General features: G+C 37.8%; 1 protein-coding gene across 2 annotated transcripts in view; it reads right to left on the bottom strand.

Annotated features, from left to right (window-relative positions):
- The window catches only part of ADAMTS3 (ADAM metallopeptidase with thrombospondin type 1 motif 3), a 267203-nt gene that overhangs the window by 230996 nt on the left and 16623 nt on the right, over window positions 1-19584 (bottom strand). The window contains exon 3 of one of the 2 annotated variants that reach the window (XM_070263712.1): window positions 16237-16643. The exons of the other annotated variant lie outside the window; for it this stretch is intronic. Coding sequence (XP_070119813.1) covers window positions 16237-16643 — 407 coding nt within the window. The remainder of the gene's footprint in view (window positions 1-16236; window positions 16644-19584) is intronic. 2 annotated transcript variants of the gene reach the window in all.

Here is a 19584-nt window from a genome sequence, read left to right as displayed (position 1 = left end):
CACAAAGAAATGGAAAGCTATTCTGTGCTCTTGGGTTGGAAGAATTAACATTGTTAAAATGTCCATACTTCCTAAAGCAATCAATAGATTCAACAAAATTCCCATCAAAGTTCCAACAACATTTTTCACAGAAATAGAACGAAGAATCCTAAAATTTATATGGAACAACAAAAGACCCCAAATAGCCAAAGGATTCCTGAGAAAAAAGAACAAAGCTGGAGGTATCACACTCCCTGATTTCAAAATATACTACAAAGCCATAGTAACGAAAACAGCATGGTACTGGCACAAAAACAGACACACAGGTCAATGGAACAAAATCAAGAGCCCAGAAATAACCCCCCACATCTATGGACAGATAATATTCGACAAGTGAGCCAAGAGCACACTGGAGAAAGGAGAGTCTCTTCAGTAAATGGTGTTGGGAAAACTGGACAGCCACGTGCAAAAGAATGAAAGTAGACCATTATCTTACACCACACACAAAAATTAACTGGAAATGGATTAAAGACTTGAATGTAAGACTGAAACCATGAAACTTCTAGAATAAAGTATAGGCAGTACACTCTTTGACATCGGTCTTAGCAGCATATTTTCAAGTACCATGTCTGACCGGGAAAGGGAAACAATAGAAAAACATGAACAAATGGGACTACATCAATCTAAAAAGCTTCTGCACAGCAAAGGAAACCACAACAAAACGAAAAGACAACCTAACAATTAGGAGAAGACATTTGCAAACCACATATCAGATAAGGGGTTAACATCCAAAACATACAAAGAACTCAAACATCTCAACCACAAAAAAACCAACAACCCAATTGAAAAACGGGCAAAAGATCTGAACAGACTTCTCCAAAGAAGATATACAGATGGGCAACAGGCATGTGAAAAGATGCTCGACATCATTAGCTATCAGGGAAATGCAAATCAAAATTACAATGAGATATCACCTCACTCCGGTCAGAATGGCTATAATTAACAAGACAGGAAACAACAAGTGTTGGAGAGGATGTGGAGAGAAGGGAACTCTCATACACTGCTGGTGGGAGTGCAAACTGGTGCAGCCACTATGGAAAGCAGTATGGAGTATCCTCAGCAAATTAAGAATAAATCTACAATATGATCCAGCTATCCCACTGCTGGGTATTTATCCAAAGAACTTGAAAATGCAAAGGCATAAAGATACATGCACCCCTATGTTCATTGCGGCATTATACACAACAGCCAAGACTTGGAAGCAACCTAGGTGCCCATCAAGGGACGAATGGATAAAGAAGATGTGGTATTTATACACAATGGAATACTACTCAGCCATAAGAAATGATGAAATCCAGCCATTTGTGACAACGTGGATGGTCCTTGAGGGTATTATGCTGAGTGAAATAAATCAGAGGAAGCAAGTCAAATACTGTATAGTCTCACTCATAAGTAGAAGATAAAAACAACAACAAACAAAGACATAGCAATGGAGATTGGATTGGCAGTTACCACAGGGGAAGCGGGGGAGGGCAAAAGGGGTGATTAGGTTCACATGTGAGGGGATGGACTATAATTAGCTTTTGGGTGGTGAACATGATGTAATCTACACAGAATTTGAAATATATTATGATGTACGTCTGAAAGCTATATATGTTACTGCAATTTTTAAAAAATAATTGAAAAATACATATATGTAATACTTTTATAAGGTGTTTTTAAAAATGGTTTTTCTTTTAAGCAACAGGTTGCCATGCTGATTTGTATCTGTTTCTGCTGCTTAACAGAAGTAAATTAATTTAAGAGACACACTATACCTCTACTATGGTGTTGAACTCAAGTGTAGGTTTGAGTCAAGATGATGTTGGCCCTTCACTAGCTCATAGGTGAAACAAGAGATGAAAATGAAAGGGGAAGAAAACTTAGTTATAAAAACCACAGCATTAAAACACTATTGACAAGGATGGAGTTGATTTATATGAAATGTTAGGAACCTTAAACTTTAAAGTTCATAGCATTCCCTTCATTTGTAAAAGTTACACACATCAAAATCTAAAGACATCAAAGAAAGGTCTATAATTCAACTTTCAAAAGTGGTCATTAATTCCCCATTCCAATATCCATACCATTCAGTCTATCAATATCAATTTGTTGAGCACATACTGTGTGCCAAGTGTTATTAAAGATCCGTGGGAAAGAGTTCTTTTCCTCAGTAGAGAGAGCCATGCTCCTCCCAACAGTAAATGTAAAAAAGCAATTCAAGATAAATTTGAGATGCCAATAATGGCTACAAATAATATTAAAAACACAATGGGTCTGGCCCTGTTGCTCAGTGGTTAAAGTTCCACGTGCTCTGCTTTGATGGCAGGCATTTGTGAGTCTGGATCTTGGGCAGGGACCTACTCCACTTATCAGCCATGCTGTGGAGGTGTCCCACATACAAACTAGAGGAAGATGGGCACAGATGTTAGCTCAGGGCTAATCTTCCTCAAGAAGAAAAAAAAGAGGAGGATTGGCAACAGATGTTAGTTCATGGTAAATCTTCTTAACCAAAAAAAAAAGATTAAAAACATTAATATTATGTAGAGTGACTAGGGTTTCTGTTTTAGCTAGAATAGCAAGGAAAATCCTTTTTGAGGAAATGGAATTTAAGTTAACACCCAAATGATGAGTAGGAATCTCTATTGAAAGATCTAAAAAAAGAATGTTCTGAGCAGAAGAAACAGCATTTCCAAAGGCCAGATACAGGAAAAATTTGGATTATTTGAAAGACAAAAGGAAGACGAGAGTAGCTGAATACAGTGAACAAGGGAATGATACCAGAGAAATACCCTAAGACCAGATCTCGTAGAACAGTGGTTTTCAAAATATGGTGTCACCTGGGAACTTGTTAGGAATGCAAATTTTCAGGCTTTTGTGCACACCTGCTGAGTCAGAAACCCCAAAGTTGCACCCAGAAATCTGTGTTTTTAAAAAGCCCTCCATGGGATTCTCATGCCCACGAAGCTTAAAGGCCTCTTGGGGAGAACAATGATTCTCAACTCTAGTAGCAAATTAGAATCATCTGAAACAGCATTTAATCTACTTATGCTGAGCCTTAACCCAGATCAAATGAATCTGTATCTCTGGGTTTGGGGTTTAGGCATCCATATTTTTTTAAAAGCTCTTTAGGTGATTATGACACAATGATTATTGGAACACTGACATCAGGGTCTTAAAAGTCATGGTAATATGATTTCACTCACGTCTGGAAGATAAACACACACATAGACAAAGAGAACAGTTCAGTGGTTACCAGGGGGAAGGGGGCTGGGGGTTGGGCACAAAGCGTGAAGGGGAGCACTTACATGGTAACAGACAAATAATAATGTACAACTGAAAATTCACAACGTTGTAAACTATTATGAACTCAATTTAAAAAATTACAAATAAGAAAAATGGTAAGAAGTTTGGATTTTAATAGGGAGTGACTGAAAGCTTTTAAATAGAGAAAAGTTCATGAAGTTTAGAAAGGTCACTTCAGCTTCTATATGAAGGATAAAGAAGGGCAAAAATGGACCCAAAAAAATCAGTTAGGAGGTCACTGTAGTATCCAGGGAAGAGATGATAGTGGTTTGGACCAAAGTTGTGGTATTGGAAATCTAATAAGTAGATTCAGACCATAATTTATAGGAAAATCTGAAGACTTATGGATTTTATGGGAGAGATGAGGGAAAAAGAGGAATCTAAAATAAGCCTAGGTTTTTGGCCTGAGAAATGGTGCCCAAACTTTTCTTTGTGGAAGAAATCATGCAAGGGTGGTTATCAAAGGTTTATCTTTGACAGTGTTAAATTGAGATGGCTATTAGACCTCCAAGTGGAGAAGCTGGGTAAGCAGCAGAATTCACATACAAGTCTGGAGCTCAAAGGAGAGGTCAGGATAAGACACTTAGAGTCATCACATTGCATAGATGGTATCTGAGGGCATAAACTAGATGAGATCATCTGGGCTGAGAGAATAGCTACAAAGGAGGTGGGTAAAGCAGAGAGCAGGTATGTGGACAGAGCACAGGGTTGACTCATGGGAGCCCAAGGAGCATGATGATCTCAGACTATCAAAGCACAGGACAACTGAAGATCTCAAGGTCTCTGTGATGCCCCAAGGCACAGCCCCACCACGAGTTCTTGAAACAAAGTGACTTTAGAAACTTGCAAGCACTTCTTTGTGATACTGGTTACTAATAACTTAACAAGAGTATCCACTTCAAAGCCCCACCTACCATCAGGAAATCTTTACATGAACCAAAAGAGGTATCCAAGGATCAGACACATTAAGCGGCTTGTCCAAGTTCACACAGTGTCTGTATTCTGCCAGAACTTGCCCTGGGGAGATGGCACTCACGAGCTTCCAATGGACATGTAGCCTCCAGGCAAAGGGACCAAGAGAGGAAGCTGTAGTTGTGCACAGTTAATCCAATCTGGGACTGACAGACAGGTGCTGAGTTAAACTGGCTGGGATTATGACTGGGCAGTGGGAAAGCGCCAAGACAATATTACAGAACAAAAATAAAAGTTGAAATTCCTTACCAGAGAAAGCAGGTCAGCTTGGAAAAATCAGTATCCAGTATCATTGCACACAAACAAGAAACAGCAGTTGAGTTAACTGAGAATTTCTTAGAAACGTAAACTTTCAGGCCCCTCTGCAGACCTACTAAATCAGAAACTCTGAGGTGACACCTAGCAATCTATGTTTTATCACGCCCTCCAGGAGATCCTGATGCCCGCTAAAGTTAGAGGCCCCTTGGGGAGAACAATGACTCTCAACTTTAGTTGCATATTCCTCAAATGCAACATATGAGAAACTCTCCTAGGGAAATGGCTGTATCAACAGAGCTGTCATAACATTCCTAGATTATGGTAACTTGGTACTCCCCCTACAGCACATCCAAAGGACAGTCTCTTAATATTTTATAAAAATGTAAATATATTATAAATTACACATACACACATATGCACATGTGTATGTGTGCATATATGTTTGTATATATACACATACATATATATTTTTATATAGAGGGAGAGAGAGATATATATACATATTTCTCTTTACACTGGTTATTTCCACATTTCATTAGGAGTCAAGCTGAAATGTCTCCCAAAACTGTAATAGCAGTTAGGTTCTTTGGAGCCTTCAAGAACACAGGACTTATTCATAGTTAGTGGATTAAAAATAAATTTTAAAAAGTAAAAAAGCATTATTAGAAAGTAACCACATCTCAATGCTAGGAAAAGTAACACTCATACACGCAATTTCCACTCTAGACCATGATTAATGAACAATGGTCAGTGTGATGCTTTGAGTTCTTCCTTGGCCAGGAATGCACTGTCCACAAAAATAAAGAGAACAGAAATTTATAGAGTCATAGAACACCAGTCCTAGAAGGAAGCTCAGGAAGTTTACAGTCAACAGTTTCCTAATTGTAGATCCCCGGGCCCACGGGGACCAGTGGAGGCAATAACGGAGATGTGGGAATGCCTGCCACTGTGTTATAAGGCTGAACAAAATGGTACAGGTCTATGAAGAATTTCATCTTTTTATTGGAAAAGATCATCAACCAGTGTAGAGGGAGAGTAATTTGTACTCATTGGGAACTTTGACCAACAATTTTGTATGCTTTTGATTATTAACAGATAGATAAAATCATTCATCATTAAATAAATAATTTGTGTGGCTTAAAAAACATTTCAAAACATAAGGTCCAAGAGGTGGAACCAAAAGAATCACTGATATAATTCAAACCCCTAATCTTTAAGTACGGGAAAGAGTAACAAGGTAGTCCAATGAGTTTAGCCCAAATATAAAAAGATCCTCTCAGATTAACATGTTTCTAAAACTTTTTCCAAGCACAGCATATAAAGAGGCCCCTCCCTGAAAATTTTAGACAAATGGCTAGGGTCTACAACCAATATGGCTCAGAGTCTTCCCTCATCATTATGCTAAGTCTAGATGTGGTACTATAGTTGAAGCCAAAGGTAACTATAACGTGCAGCTGACCAAATAGAAACAGAGATCTCCCGGTGACTTAACTTTATCTGGACCCACATCACTATGCTTGGCCTGCTTTCTTGTCCTGGCAGCCAGTTAATATCATCCTCAGAGCCAGGTATGCAAAATAAAGGACTCTATGAAGCCAGGCAGAAAAGCATGAAACACTGGCATCCTCTAAGCAAGATCAAGTATCCCGCAAGCCCAAAGGAAGTATTACCCCAAGATTCCAATCACTATGTTAAAAGCATCGTGTTTCACAGATAACGCTAAATAAAACATTTCCCACTGTGTTTGGGTTGCTAACATTTGCAGAATCTCTCACTAAGTGCTGTTCTTCATTTTCTCTTGGGCTTCTCATGCTCACACTGGGTCCCACTATGTTCATATGACACCCCAGCATCTAACAGCACAGTCCTCTCAATCTATAAATATCTTCCACTTTTAGGGACATCATCTGACAGAGGGAGGCCTTCCAGAAATCTCTTACATTTTAAATTGGGGTTGGAAAGTCCTATCACCTAATCAAAATCTCACCAAGACCCCTAATGTCTACTTTGATAATGCTATTTAAGTTAAAAAATGCATTTTCTGGTAGTTAAAGCTAGGGACCCATCATGCCAGCTTTATCTGCATCCCCTTCAATTGCCCCCACAGAGTTGTAGAAAATGCATACTCCTTGTTGTATTATTATTTTTTTTCATGGAAGACTCAAGACTGGAAAAAAATATAGATAGAAGATAGCACATTAACCACCATCACCTAATAAAAGACACAGGAAATGAACAAGATTGGGAATACTCTGAACAACAGTGTATACTATCTAATACCATAGAACTTTATCACTATCCTAAAAACGTCTCTCTGAGATTCATAATTTAAAATATTTGACCAAATGAAAAGCCTGAATGTTAAAATTGTGACTTATGCCTGGTTAATTCCATTCCAGCCGGATTATGGGATAGATCACTTCACTAAAGCGAAATGTTTCCTAAAGCTGAAATAGTTTGCATCATGGTGCACTGAATGATTGAGTGGTCAATTGCGTAAAACCAAAGTATCGTAATAATAACAATAAGAGGTCAATCGTGGTCACTGTATCTTTGTCAACTCTGAAGAATCTAACAAGTGAAACAAGATATTTTCACTTCCTATTTCTAAGTAGAACCTAAAGAAGAACTTTCTACATGGCAGACATATAGAAATAAGATGGAAAATTGTGAATTTCCCATCCTTAGCAGTCTTCAGGAGAGCAGAGGTTAGAGTATTCCTCAGAGATGATGATGATAAAGAAGCCCTGCATCAGCTGGAGAAGGTGATCTGGAAATTACAGGGTTTTCCCTAAGGTGCTCACTTCATAGAAGGCTGTATTTTCCACAACTTAGGCCACAGGCTGAGTTGGGCAACTGCAGTGTTTCTTATTTTGCAACCTTAGCAATTATTATTAATCACAAAATATTAAGGACAAATTATCGTAAATGGAAAAAGAAGGAAAGGGACTGTAGTAACAATCGTTGATCTCCTAGGAGCTGGGCTGTGTGAAAGACGCATTCACAGTCATGGTAACGACAAGCATTACTCGACCTGACAAGCACTACTTTTCCCACTTTCCTGAAGGAAAGAGACTTCCAAAAGGTTAAATAACTTGTTCGTGGTCACAAGGCTGGTAGGTGGTAGAAGTGGAACTGGAGTCCAGGTTTGCTGGATTCTAAACCAACACCACGGCCACCACCAATGTGAATCATTTCCCTCAAGCATTTTATAAAATTTTGACTTGTCATCAATGGTGCTTACATTTTTCCAAATTGAACTTTTCCAAAGAATCATAACACTAAATAGTTTGGTCACTGTTCCTCTTCATTGGGTTTATTGATTATTCTCACTACAAACCTCCACATTTGATATCTTCTAAATATTTTATAAAAGTAGGCTATAACAAGCTAGATAATGTTTTTCAAAACCTATTAGCCTATGTAATGTCTTTTTGTGTTTAATATTACTGACTCTGGACTTAGAGGTCAGTACAATCGTATATCCCTATTTCTTTAATCAATAAACTAGAATTCTCAGAAATTTGTTATAATTACAGAAGATTTGAGCCTGTTTATCAAATGACTGACAAAGCACAAAAAGTCTAATGATAAACTCTTGATACATTTAGTGTTGTCTAGTATTGCTCAAAAATAAATCAACTCCTTTGAAAATAAATATTAGAAAAAAATACCAAGCATTTCAAATTCCTTGTTTTAGAAACAGAATTCAAAGTCTGACTACCTTAATAAAAAGGACAATTGATTTTTTATCCTCAATTTTTGTATTTCTAATTAATCTTTCTGTATTCTTAGCAGTGTTAAAAGCATACAAGTTAATTCATGTCATGGCCTCTTTGTCGATGACTCATATTGTGAGGAGCATATTTAGGTAGCTTGGGATGACAGATCCGCCACATGCTTTGTTGTCAACAGACCCACGTGCCAATCTAGCTCTGCCACCAACTCTACGAACAAACAACAAATTTCATCACTGGTCCTTGAAGCAAAGTATTTAATTAAACATTGATTTTCTCTGCCTTTTCTATGGTTTTCCATATATATGTATGTTTATGTGTATACATATGTGTGTGCATAAACATATATGTATATATATATGCAAATACAATCCTACATATACCCACATACATATATAGCTATATAGTATATATACTATAAATGACCAAATGAAATGGGATTTAATATCAAAATCAACTCATTTATCAATAGGGCTATTTTTGTTTGTTTTGTTTTTTGAGAGTTGAGTTGATCAAATTATTCTTTATGCTCTACTTTTTTACTTTCTACACAGCAGTGCAACGCAAACAGAAATCACTAAAACGACATTAGGAGCACTCCTTGGAGAAAGGAAAGAAGTGAGGGACTTGAACATATAGTAAATACAGTGAGAAAATCAGGAAAACATTTCAGTGGAAGAAATTATGGTCATAGAAGGAGGTTTACCAAACGGGGCACTTATTGATCAAACTTGAAAGGCTGAAGGACCTAGATGATGGAAGAAGAGGTTGGATTTTTCACAATCAAATTTCATAACCCACTCACATAAAACTTTGGGAACAAACTCTAGAAAAAAGTTGTGGGGACAAAACCTCCCTAAACTCCAGAGAAGAAGGTCCCAGGACCTACAGAAACTTTCCTATGAAGAAAAGTAACATAGTTAAGGAACAGGAAGCCTTGCCCTCTTCTCATCCCAAATGCCCATGCAAGCCTGTCAATATTAACTACACAGCCACTGGTTTACCCTCCTTTTTCTTTCTCTCTCTCCCTGTTGTATCATTTGGTCCTATAATCAGGTAAACACTGACCAAGACTACTTTGGCTCTCCTGTGTATTCATTATTTTTGTTACAAAGTTCATGAAAGCAACCCACCCCCTCCTCTCTTCATTCCTATGGCCATCGCACGTGGACCTCCACACAACTCTCCTACTATGCTCAGAGGCTCTTCCTCCTGCCCAGCCCTTGCCCTGCCATCATCAGTGATTACTCTAACATAAATGTTTATCTTTTCAATTCTCCGTATCACAAACATCGCTTCCACCAGGAAGCCTTCTGCCATCCTTCCAGACAGAAACAATCCTTCCATCATCCAAGCTCTCACATTGCATCTATTCTAGTCTTTTGGCATTTAAAATATTCCACTTTGTAATTTTGTTTTGCTTTTGCATATCTTATTTCCAGTACCCTTGGAAGACAAAGGTTATGCCTGGCTTACCTCAGTATTTACTAGAGCAATCAATATAGCACTTTACATATCCTAGCGCTTCAAAATGTTTTAATGGCTCAGCATTCCTAGAAGCAAGGATTATTAAGTCAAACAAATAACACAGTTTTCACGGTTGAGAATCTTGAGGCTGGGGTTAGGTTGCAAGAACTCTGTGACCTCAAAGCATGATTGTGCACAAGGGCATCATATCAATACTCTGCTGTCCTTTTGTTCTTGTTTTAATGATAACTTAACCAGAAGAAGATATTTAAGATGTGGTCAGCACGATTTTCACAGTTCTTAAAGCCTTTCTTGAGTATCTTTAAAAATCTGTATTAGAGTTCTAATGAAGTCACAGTTGTCATGGCACTGGGAAGAAAAGGAAGGGTTATTTCCCAAGCCAACAGCAGAAAGTAAAAGTACTTCTGCTGCCCCTTTTATTTCGTTTTTCCATGTCTGCCCAAAGAAAGATTTGCAACATCATATTTACTTTTTTTCTCAATTTTTAACTCATCATAAACTTAATTTTAAAAAATTTACTCTACCAAAGTTAGAGAAGATAACGGGAAATGAATCATAACCAAATTGATGTAAATCAAATAAGCACTGAACAGGTGGTACTCATAAATAAACATGAATAAGTTAGATTAAATACAAAATAACTATTATAAAGAAATATTTTCAAAATTTAAAAAAACTTTTGACTTGGGTTTTTTTTTTTTCACTTCCTATGTCCTTGGGTATTCTTAGTATAAGATCAACTAAATCACACAAAAGAAATACAGCCAAAAAATTTGGAAAAGGCTTGACGTACGTATGATTCTAGACTTATGCAAATCAGATATGAAATGTGAAAATGATCAAGGACTCTGCCAAACCTTCCCTCTTCACCTCGGATAAGCACAAACTGGCTGCCTATCTATTTGAGAAAGGAGGTAGGGTGGAAGATGTATTCAACAACCCAGACCTGGCATAGGCAGGTACACATCACTAGGTAAATACTGTCAGTTCCTGCATGGCCATGGGTTGATCAAACCTCAATAAGGAAGCAGTGAGGCCTGTCATGGTACTAGCTCTCTCAGGCCAATTAAACTACAGGACTTTCATCCATTCTTCATTTAGAAAGAGGCCAATGCCTGCTGCTTTCTTCCTTCTACTTCTGGAAATTAAAGGGTATAGTGGCTTTGAGCGGCTTCTAATCCTGCATTGCTAAAATAGCATGCTGTAGGCGCACAGAGGTGAAACGGGCTTTCAGTCCTTTGTTCCTCAGACCTTCTAACATCTCTTAAATCAGCCTATAAACCATGAAGACACAGATCTCCCTCTGTCTCACCCATAAAACACATGACACCTTCCATAGACATGTTCCACAGGAAAAAAAGGTGGGAGGCGACTGGCCTTTAGAGATCAGGTTCTTCTCATAAAAGCAGATGTTCAAATGTCAACATCTGAAGATCAGCCCTCAAAAACCCTCTTTTCCAAATCCACAACAAAGAGTTACAGACTTGTATCTATTTTTAGTATCAACCATCTCATTTACCAGAATTAGCCATATTTACAATCACCGGTCAAATGTTCTCAATCCTAGCACACTGGCTCATAACACTTTTTTAGGTAGACTTTTTAAAAAGTGCCTCTGCTGCTACACTTACTGAAACAGGTATGGCAAGAACACGCTTTTGAAGAGAGCAAATCCCAAAGCAAAAGTCTCAAGGTTGTTTTCTTTACAAGTTTGCAGTTGTCCACAAAGACTTCATTTGGCCATGCCTCAAATCTAAAAAGGATAAAACACCTCCAATATTAACCAGATGTGACTGTCAGATATTTCAGAAAAGAGGTTCAGTTTATGGTTCCTAAATTGTTAACCTCAAGCTTCCAAGACCCTCTGCCTTAACAGTGAAGATCCCTGTTAGATGCCTCAGGAGGCCTAAAAGTGGTCTGGAGTGAGACCAAGGCAGGTGAAAGAGAAACTAGGAGGAAGAGCATCTCCCACCTGTGTTTTAACCAGGGCTTTCCTGAGTTTATCCATTTTACATATTATTTTATTAGATAACCCCTAGTGATTTCATTTGAAGGAAGAATTCCAAATGTTAAAAAAAAAAATGTTGAAAACTTCTATCCTAAGATAAATGCCCTCGATCATAAAATCAGCCCACAAGGAAATCACTGAGCTGGATAACTGAGGACAGTCATCACTAGTCAGTTCTTCCACTCCCAACCAGTTCCCTCTGATGATAATCCAGGGGAATTAACAAAGCAATTTTGTTCTAGCAAATCTAGAAAAATCCAGTTTCCTTATGTTATAAAATACATGACATAAAGTCTACTAACCAAACAACCCTTTATTTTGGCAAATTTGTAGACCACAAAATGTGATTGTGAGCTACCACTACTCACAGGGGAGATTCATGGTGTTACAGAGCAAATTCCAGGGCTCTGCGGAATAAAGAAATCTATTTTCAGCAGGGATTCTCAGCCAGAAGTGTCTTCCCACTAAGAAGTGTGTGAAATGCCTGCCATCACCATGACTCCTGGTGAGGAGAGGTAAAGCATGTCAACACCCTCCAGCCAAAGACCACGAAGAACACATTTGCCATTGACAAGCTGGTTTATTACATGTTGCACAGAGGGAGAGTGCACACCAGAGGGAACCCTGAGCAGCTCAGTAAGACAGTGTTAGAAAGAACCTATTAATAGGATTTGGGCTTTGGCTGGGTAATTTAGGGGAGGGTATAGAGAAGTGGGGCTTTATTCTAGATTGAACACTTTCAGAAAGCAGAGACAATTCCAAATTCAGATTGAATATCTCAATAATTCTTCCCTATAAGTAGGGTAGAGTAGAGCAGGAATAACACGTAATTGGAAAAGAATTAACAGCCACTCATAAAAAATAATCTTGGCAAAGAACAAGGAAAGGTCACGCTGGACAGGAAAAGACATTATTCTTGGCCATATTGAGTAAGAACCATGGTCAATTCCTTTGCACAGAAAAGACTTTGATGTTGATTTCAGGAACCCACAGAATATATGAGTTATTATGCATATCTATGTCTAGGTCACATTCTAGACCATGGTTCTGTATATGTCCCTCAAGGCATTTTTCTGTCATCTTCATTGTTAAAGTACCTTTCCTGTGATCATTCCACACAGTTACCTGGAATAGGTGGACTCTACCTGACTATTTCAGTCAAGTTTCTGATGTCCAGAGGGGTAAAAACAGAAAAGCGTCACTGCTTGCACTTCAAACTATCTGTGGTGAAGAAGTTTCTCTTCCCCCTAACTGGTTTCAGACTGATATTTTTGTAAAATACATTAAAAATTAATCACTAGAAAAATAAAATGAAAAACCAAGTCACAAAACACCAGCCCCAATTTTTTTTTTTTTAATTAGAGCCAACACACTTAGAGCCAAAAACACTTAGTCTCACTTTCCATATTTATCTTGTCACAAACCTGAGTCTGTGGACACACTTTGAGCAGCACTGCCTTTTTAAAATTAAGTTAAAGCATTATGTTTAATACAAATTAATTCTGAGTGTGCATCCATTTCAAACTCACATAGCATGTCACACATAAGAGAAAAAAAGAGGCAAGGAATTTCACGCAGGGAGAAGGCCTGGCTATGAACTATCCAAGCTTAGTGAAAAATAAACACCTGTGGCTGCTCTGTATGTGCAACAACTTCAAAGGCCACATGTAGAAAATCAGATCACTGGAATCCTGTCTATACCAGTCTAAAATTAACCTAATCGGGAGGATTAGATTTCCCATCCAGGTAGGGCTTCCACGGCATTTTTCTTCCATATCAGGAGACTTGACTATATACTTGGTTGACTATATACACGGCAATTTTCCCTTTGGTATTTTTAGGCCAGAAGTGGCTGTACTTTCTAATAAGACAAACTTGGATTTGATTATAATCCCAGAGCCTCCCAGGGCAATGGCTTTAAATCCCATCAGATTAATCCTTGGGCATTTATGTTATCTCAATATCCCTGCTTTCCTTTCTAAGGTCAAGAAGGTCAAGCTTAAATCCCTACATAGCAAGTTAAAGGAACAAAAAGCATTTAGGAATCAGCTAATCAGTCAAATTTATTTACATTCCCATCAATTAAACTTCCTACTTCATCTCTGCTAAGAGCTTATCCTGTCCAACGTAATTCTGCAATTTTAAGAATTTGTCCCCAGTTTAATGAGTAGTGAAGTAGCGCTGGTGTTAGCCCTCCAGTTTGTTGATCTGTTCTCCACAACCCTGCTTCTCCTCCTGCCATCATCTTCCTTCTTTCTCCACAGCTGTTGTGAGCTGGAAACTCTAGAAAAGCCTTCTGTTTCTGCATACCCACACGGTCAGCACTGCCTGCTATCAGCTGGACCTGATCCTTTTCCTGGATCAAGCTCAAGGCCTGGGCCACTTATCTCTGATTCAAAACTCTGTCTCATTCATAAAATCTCTCCAGAGGATACTTCCCTTAACCACAATTTTTTAAGTTAAACAGGATTCTAATACATTTGTAGGTATCTATATATAAATATGGATATAGATGTATTTGCCAGATTTTTTCACATTTAAATTCTATGGCAAATTTAACATCTTTGAGTTCCATGAGGCTGCTAACCATGATTATCCCCTTTCACCAGTTCACAGTGCCTGGAATAGTGGATGGCCCATAACTGACTTCCTACAGATATCTTTTCATTAATTAATTAATGGATCAAAGAATGGGACAAATGAATACTTGTAGTGTACACATACACACACTATATCAATAGATACAATGTAGATAGTTAACGTCATATCTTAAAAATGAGAAATTAACCCTAATAATTAATGTTCATTTATACTTTATATTTTCCTCTTCCTTATAACAACTTATTATTGTCCCAGATTTCTGTACATATGATAACATAATTTGACACGTACAGTAAGAAAAATACTGATTGCGAAGTCAGGTCTAAAAAAAAAAATCACTGTGATAATCTATTAAAATAATTTCCTTGCTTTTGCCTTCCTTAAACTGATATTCAAGCCAATATCCCAAGTTTCAAATCTTAACTGAGGAGATAAAAAGTACATAATATTTTATGCAATAAAACTGAAAAATAAGAATGAATCAAGTTTGATACATGATATATTTTACTTAAAAGTATTATAAAGCAGTACCTTTGCATATAATTTATTCCCTTTTATATCTTAGCAATATTGAACTAAGCTCTCTCAGTGAATACTTTAAACTTAGTTTTCTAGAAAGTGATTTTTTTATTTTTTTTCAGCGACTTCGTTAATCCAGGTGTATTCAATGTTTGTGTAGAATGAGAAGAATTTGAGAGATTCCTTATATCCTCAAACCCCAGAACACGGTCCGGCACCAAATATGAGAGTATGGATCCTAAATGGATGGTGTCCAACTTGGAGACTCGGATCTGCTACACACACTCTATTCAGTTTTCTGTGCTGGCTTTTAAAAACCTACCAAACATCAAGAAGCAGTACAGCACTACAAAAATAAAGCCTACAACAATGAACTCATGAGCACTTAGTACAACATATGGTGTCATAACTCCTTTGGGGTGCACTTATGCATACAGAGGACAACAGCGGAATATTCAAAGTATTGCTGGAGGACCAGCCAAGGTAGAATAACTATAAGCAGGAATGTAAGAAATATTTTGAGAACTCCGAGAAAAGTGACAAAACAAAGAGAATACCTCTGAACTCCCAAGAAACAGCAGCCTGGCAACCATAGAAAGAAAAATGGTTGTTCTTTTTGAACAAAGACTTGGAGTCAACTGTGAATGGAAGAGGCATAAACATTGACATACTTTTCAAATAACATCTGGAGATACAAAAAATATATATATATATATTTCACACTTGCAGAGTTAGTAAAGACCAGTCACTTACTATTGGTCTCAACTACAAAACTGAAGAGCAATATATAGGTATTTTATTTGAAAATAAAGGAAAAAATGAATCAAAGCCACCATACAGAGAGAACTACCTCTCATGTTCATAAAGTAATGCTATTTGAACAAATTCTGACAGAGGATCAGCCCATTTCCCATTTTAGCATTCTGTGGGGAAGCAAAGAATGCTTTCAAAATACTTTCTTTAAGAAGATATCCAAAGTTTCCACATAAGTGAAATACTATCATTTTGGAGGAATCTTGTTTCTTTAGAAAGCTTTAAGAATGCTTTGAAAGAAATAAGGAAATAAAATTCCCCAATGTAACACAAGTGAAAATATAAGCAAAAAACACTAAAACAGTTGTCTTTTGTTTCTTGGAATAATGTTGTCTTCATGTCAAAATTAAGCCAAGGCACATACCTTTGACAGTAAAATGCTTTCTAATGCTTCTTCCTGCACTTAAAACATAATAATGAGGCTTCCTTTCCCCCTCTACCTCCCAAATCATGCTGAACCATGCTGTACTCCCAAATACCTGCAAACATATACACACAAGAGGGAATGAGTCTTACCAGACCATCACAGTTGCTAATGGCAACAGAGGTTCCTGGAATGTCCATGATGTCACCAACATAAGCACAGTTAGTCTGCAAAGGCTCTGTTTTCCAGATTCTTTCTGAAGCAACTCCTGGTTGATGAGCATTAACAGGGTCGGTTATATTCCCAGGCACCAGAGATGTCTCCTGCCATTCCACAACTGCCCCAGGAGCTACTAGCTGAGTGTTGGGCTTTAGTCGCAGATGAAAATCTCTTCCAAAGGCTGTGATGTTAAAGAACAATTGCTCAGAGTTGGAAGACACGTCCCTCGTTGACCTCTTTTTGTGATTTGCAGAAAGAATATGGGAGAGATAATGTCCTTCAAAATTTGTGCTGACTGGAGTCACCAGCTCATACTCTCTATGTCTCTTTATTGGTAAATCTGTGGGGTGAAAAATAGAATTGTAGAATCCTGTGCAACAAGAGAACACAGGAGGACATAACATAGGCGTAAAGCGCCCACCTCACAAAACTCTGCCTCGACTTGCATAATAAATATATTCCCGAATCATCTCATAAGTATTAAATTTTGAGAACTCAAATCATGTCTCAACTGCGCTTAGGTAACTCTGTGTTCAATGAAACATTTTTTTATTTTTAAAAAAAGTTTATTATAATGTGAATATTCAAGTCTTATTTTTATGTCTAAGAACGTGAATATAGTAAGTTTCCATAAAATATATCTGGCTTGCTTATAATCAAAACCTACCTCCAATTAATTAATTATTAGCATAACTGACACCTGCTACAAACTTTTAACAAAGTTGCTATTATGTAGAAGAAATTTTTTTCTCATTGTTTTAATTTTTTCCCTGTAAGAATGCTAGAAGTTATAGTAATTGCAATAGCCACTTTATGTTGCATCTACCATAGGCCTGTAATTTATACACTATATTTTATGGTGCTGCAGCTTACACACATTCTTCCATCATAACAACCCTAACAATCATACTTCCCAGGTGAGGAAACTGAGATTCAGGAGGTATGTGTCCAAGGTCAAATAAGATCCAAGGTCAACTGTGAAGTTCAGATATGGGTCCAAGTCATACTCCAAAGCCCATATGCTCATTCTGCTCCTCATGTCATGCCACATAAACCACAGAACATTTTCAGAAAATGAGGAGAATGGGTTAAAAAAAGGAAATAATAATCTATAAATTGAATATGCAGGTACTGGTTAGTCATGAGCAAAGGGCACTGGCATTTTGCACCGTATTCCTTACATGGGACAGATACTTATTTAAATGTGAATGTGTATTTGGGGTCCACCTTACAACATGAGTGGACACTTACATGTTACACTGAATTTCACAGTTAGAACTTAATTCCCCTACTTTAGCCCAATTTGAGTATCGTGTCTGCTGAAAGGCAAACATCCTTGGGAAATATAACAAACTGAATTATCTATTTATCCCTTAATAGAAGTGATTTTGAAGGCAGAAGACAGTGGATACTGGAGAAGGAAATGAGGAGGGCAACAAGGATGAATAAAGCAATCATAGAAAGGAAAATCTGAGACCATGAATTAAAAAGTTCCCCACCTTCGTAATTTTAGCCTAAGGCTAGTCCTGTAGTGTTAAAGGACCCTGAAAAAATTATATGATTCACAAACACTGCTCAACTATAGAAATTACATGTATGTCATCCAAAAAATTAGAGTATGAGAACCATAAATGAACCTACAACCTATGTTCTTCAAGTATCCCTCTAGAATCACTATGTTTTCACTATTTCCCTGCTTTTTAAATACTTCAAACGATGGGTAAAATACCAGAAGATAAATGAACGTATTTTGCAACCAGGAAATTCCTTGAGTGCATGTTTATCATTATGCCACTTATAACGACCAATGTATTTAAATAAAATATCTCCCTTTATTCAATGCACAGAGCAAGTAACATGGGTGTAAATATTTACTAGGCAGAGGAGTGAGGACTGTTGTATCACAGAGTCAAGAGAAGCCTGGCTCCAACACTGGGAGCAGCAACAGCACAACCCCAGCTTCAGAGGCCCTCTATATCACAGCCGACGACTTACCCCAGGCATTAGGGTAGGCACAGACACAGAGATTCAGTCTCCTTTACAACCAATCCCTGGTGAATACTTTTGAAAATTCTGATTTAGAGAAAAAACTCAAAATTTTAGGGAAGGAACTCAAATGTCACAGGAGCAGAGTGTGGAGGGGAAAGTTTCCAGAGTAAGGGATAAATAGGGCTCTGGATGTGGACGGATGAAGCCTATCCCAAATTAATTCCTTGAGGCTAAGGAACTCCCCATTCGACTTGGTACTCCCCATATCATCTAATACAAGATTTTGCACCTGCCAGGGTCTCTTGTCAATAGAATTCATTTAATACGTATTAAGTTAGTAATGGAGGTAACTAGAGAACCTTTGCTTTGTCTCTGCTGCTCCACACTCTGACTTACTTACTGCCCAAGGCCCGTGAGCATCTGGCTGCACCAATAATCCCAGTTATAACTCTTTCTCTAACCGTCAGTTTACTGTTTCAAGGGAAGGAGAAAGCAATGCTTAATTTTAATGTATGGATTTCCCATCTCCACTGAAGGGAATTCACACAACCAAAGTCTAGACAACATACTGATGCCTGGATTAAGTGACTGGAAGAATGCAGGGAGGCTCCTCCACACCCAAGAGGATATCCAGAGCCTCGTGCTTACAGTAAACCATGCATCCTAGATTCTCTGGGACAGTTCCACTTTTCCGCTGTCACAGAATATGCTCTGAAATTTTATTCAAAATAAAGATGGTGTAGTTCTACAGAGCTTTATTTTCTCTAATGCTAAATAATAAATCATCCCCAAAATGTACACAGAAGAAACATTTCTGAAATTAAATCCTGAATGAGTTACTTTCCAGTTGGGAATTAAGGTAACCAAGGGAAAGGAGGTACTTAGTAACCCCTCAGGCTACCATCCCCCAGAAAGTAGTTAACGGAACTGACAAAGGAGCTACCCAATCACCTGCCATGTCTTAGCAGAATAAATACTGAGCACTGTGCTTTGTGCTTGAGAATATACCATCTCTAATTCTCACAACAATCACAGGAGATGGGTATTACAATCCCCAGTTTATAAATGACAAAGTAGGTCTAGAAGGCCTGAGACACAGAAAGAAAGAGCCAAGGGAAAATTTCAATTCTGATCATTTTGACACTGAAGATCATATTCTTATGCTCTTATTCACTTCAGAATAGATGGAACATCTTGCTGTCAATTTCTAATTTAAGATCTGACTTATAAAGGAAAACTCCTACAAGAATGATGACATTCTGCCTACCCGCAGCCAGCCAACCAATTTTTCC

The sequence above is a fragment of the Equus caballus genome, chromosome 3 (genome assembly GCF_041296265.1).
Source record: "Equus caballus isolate H_3958 breed thoroughbred chromosome 3, TB-T2T, whole genome shotgun sequence".
NCBI lineage: Eukaryota > Metazoa > Chordata > Mammalia > Perissodactyla > Equidae > Equus > Equus caballus.
This window is presented reverse-complemented; position numbering and strand designations above follow the sequence as displayed.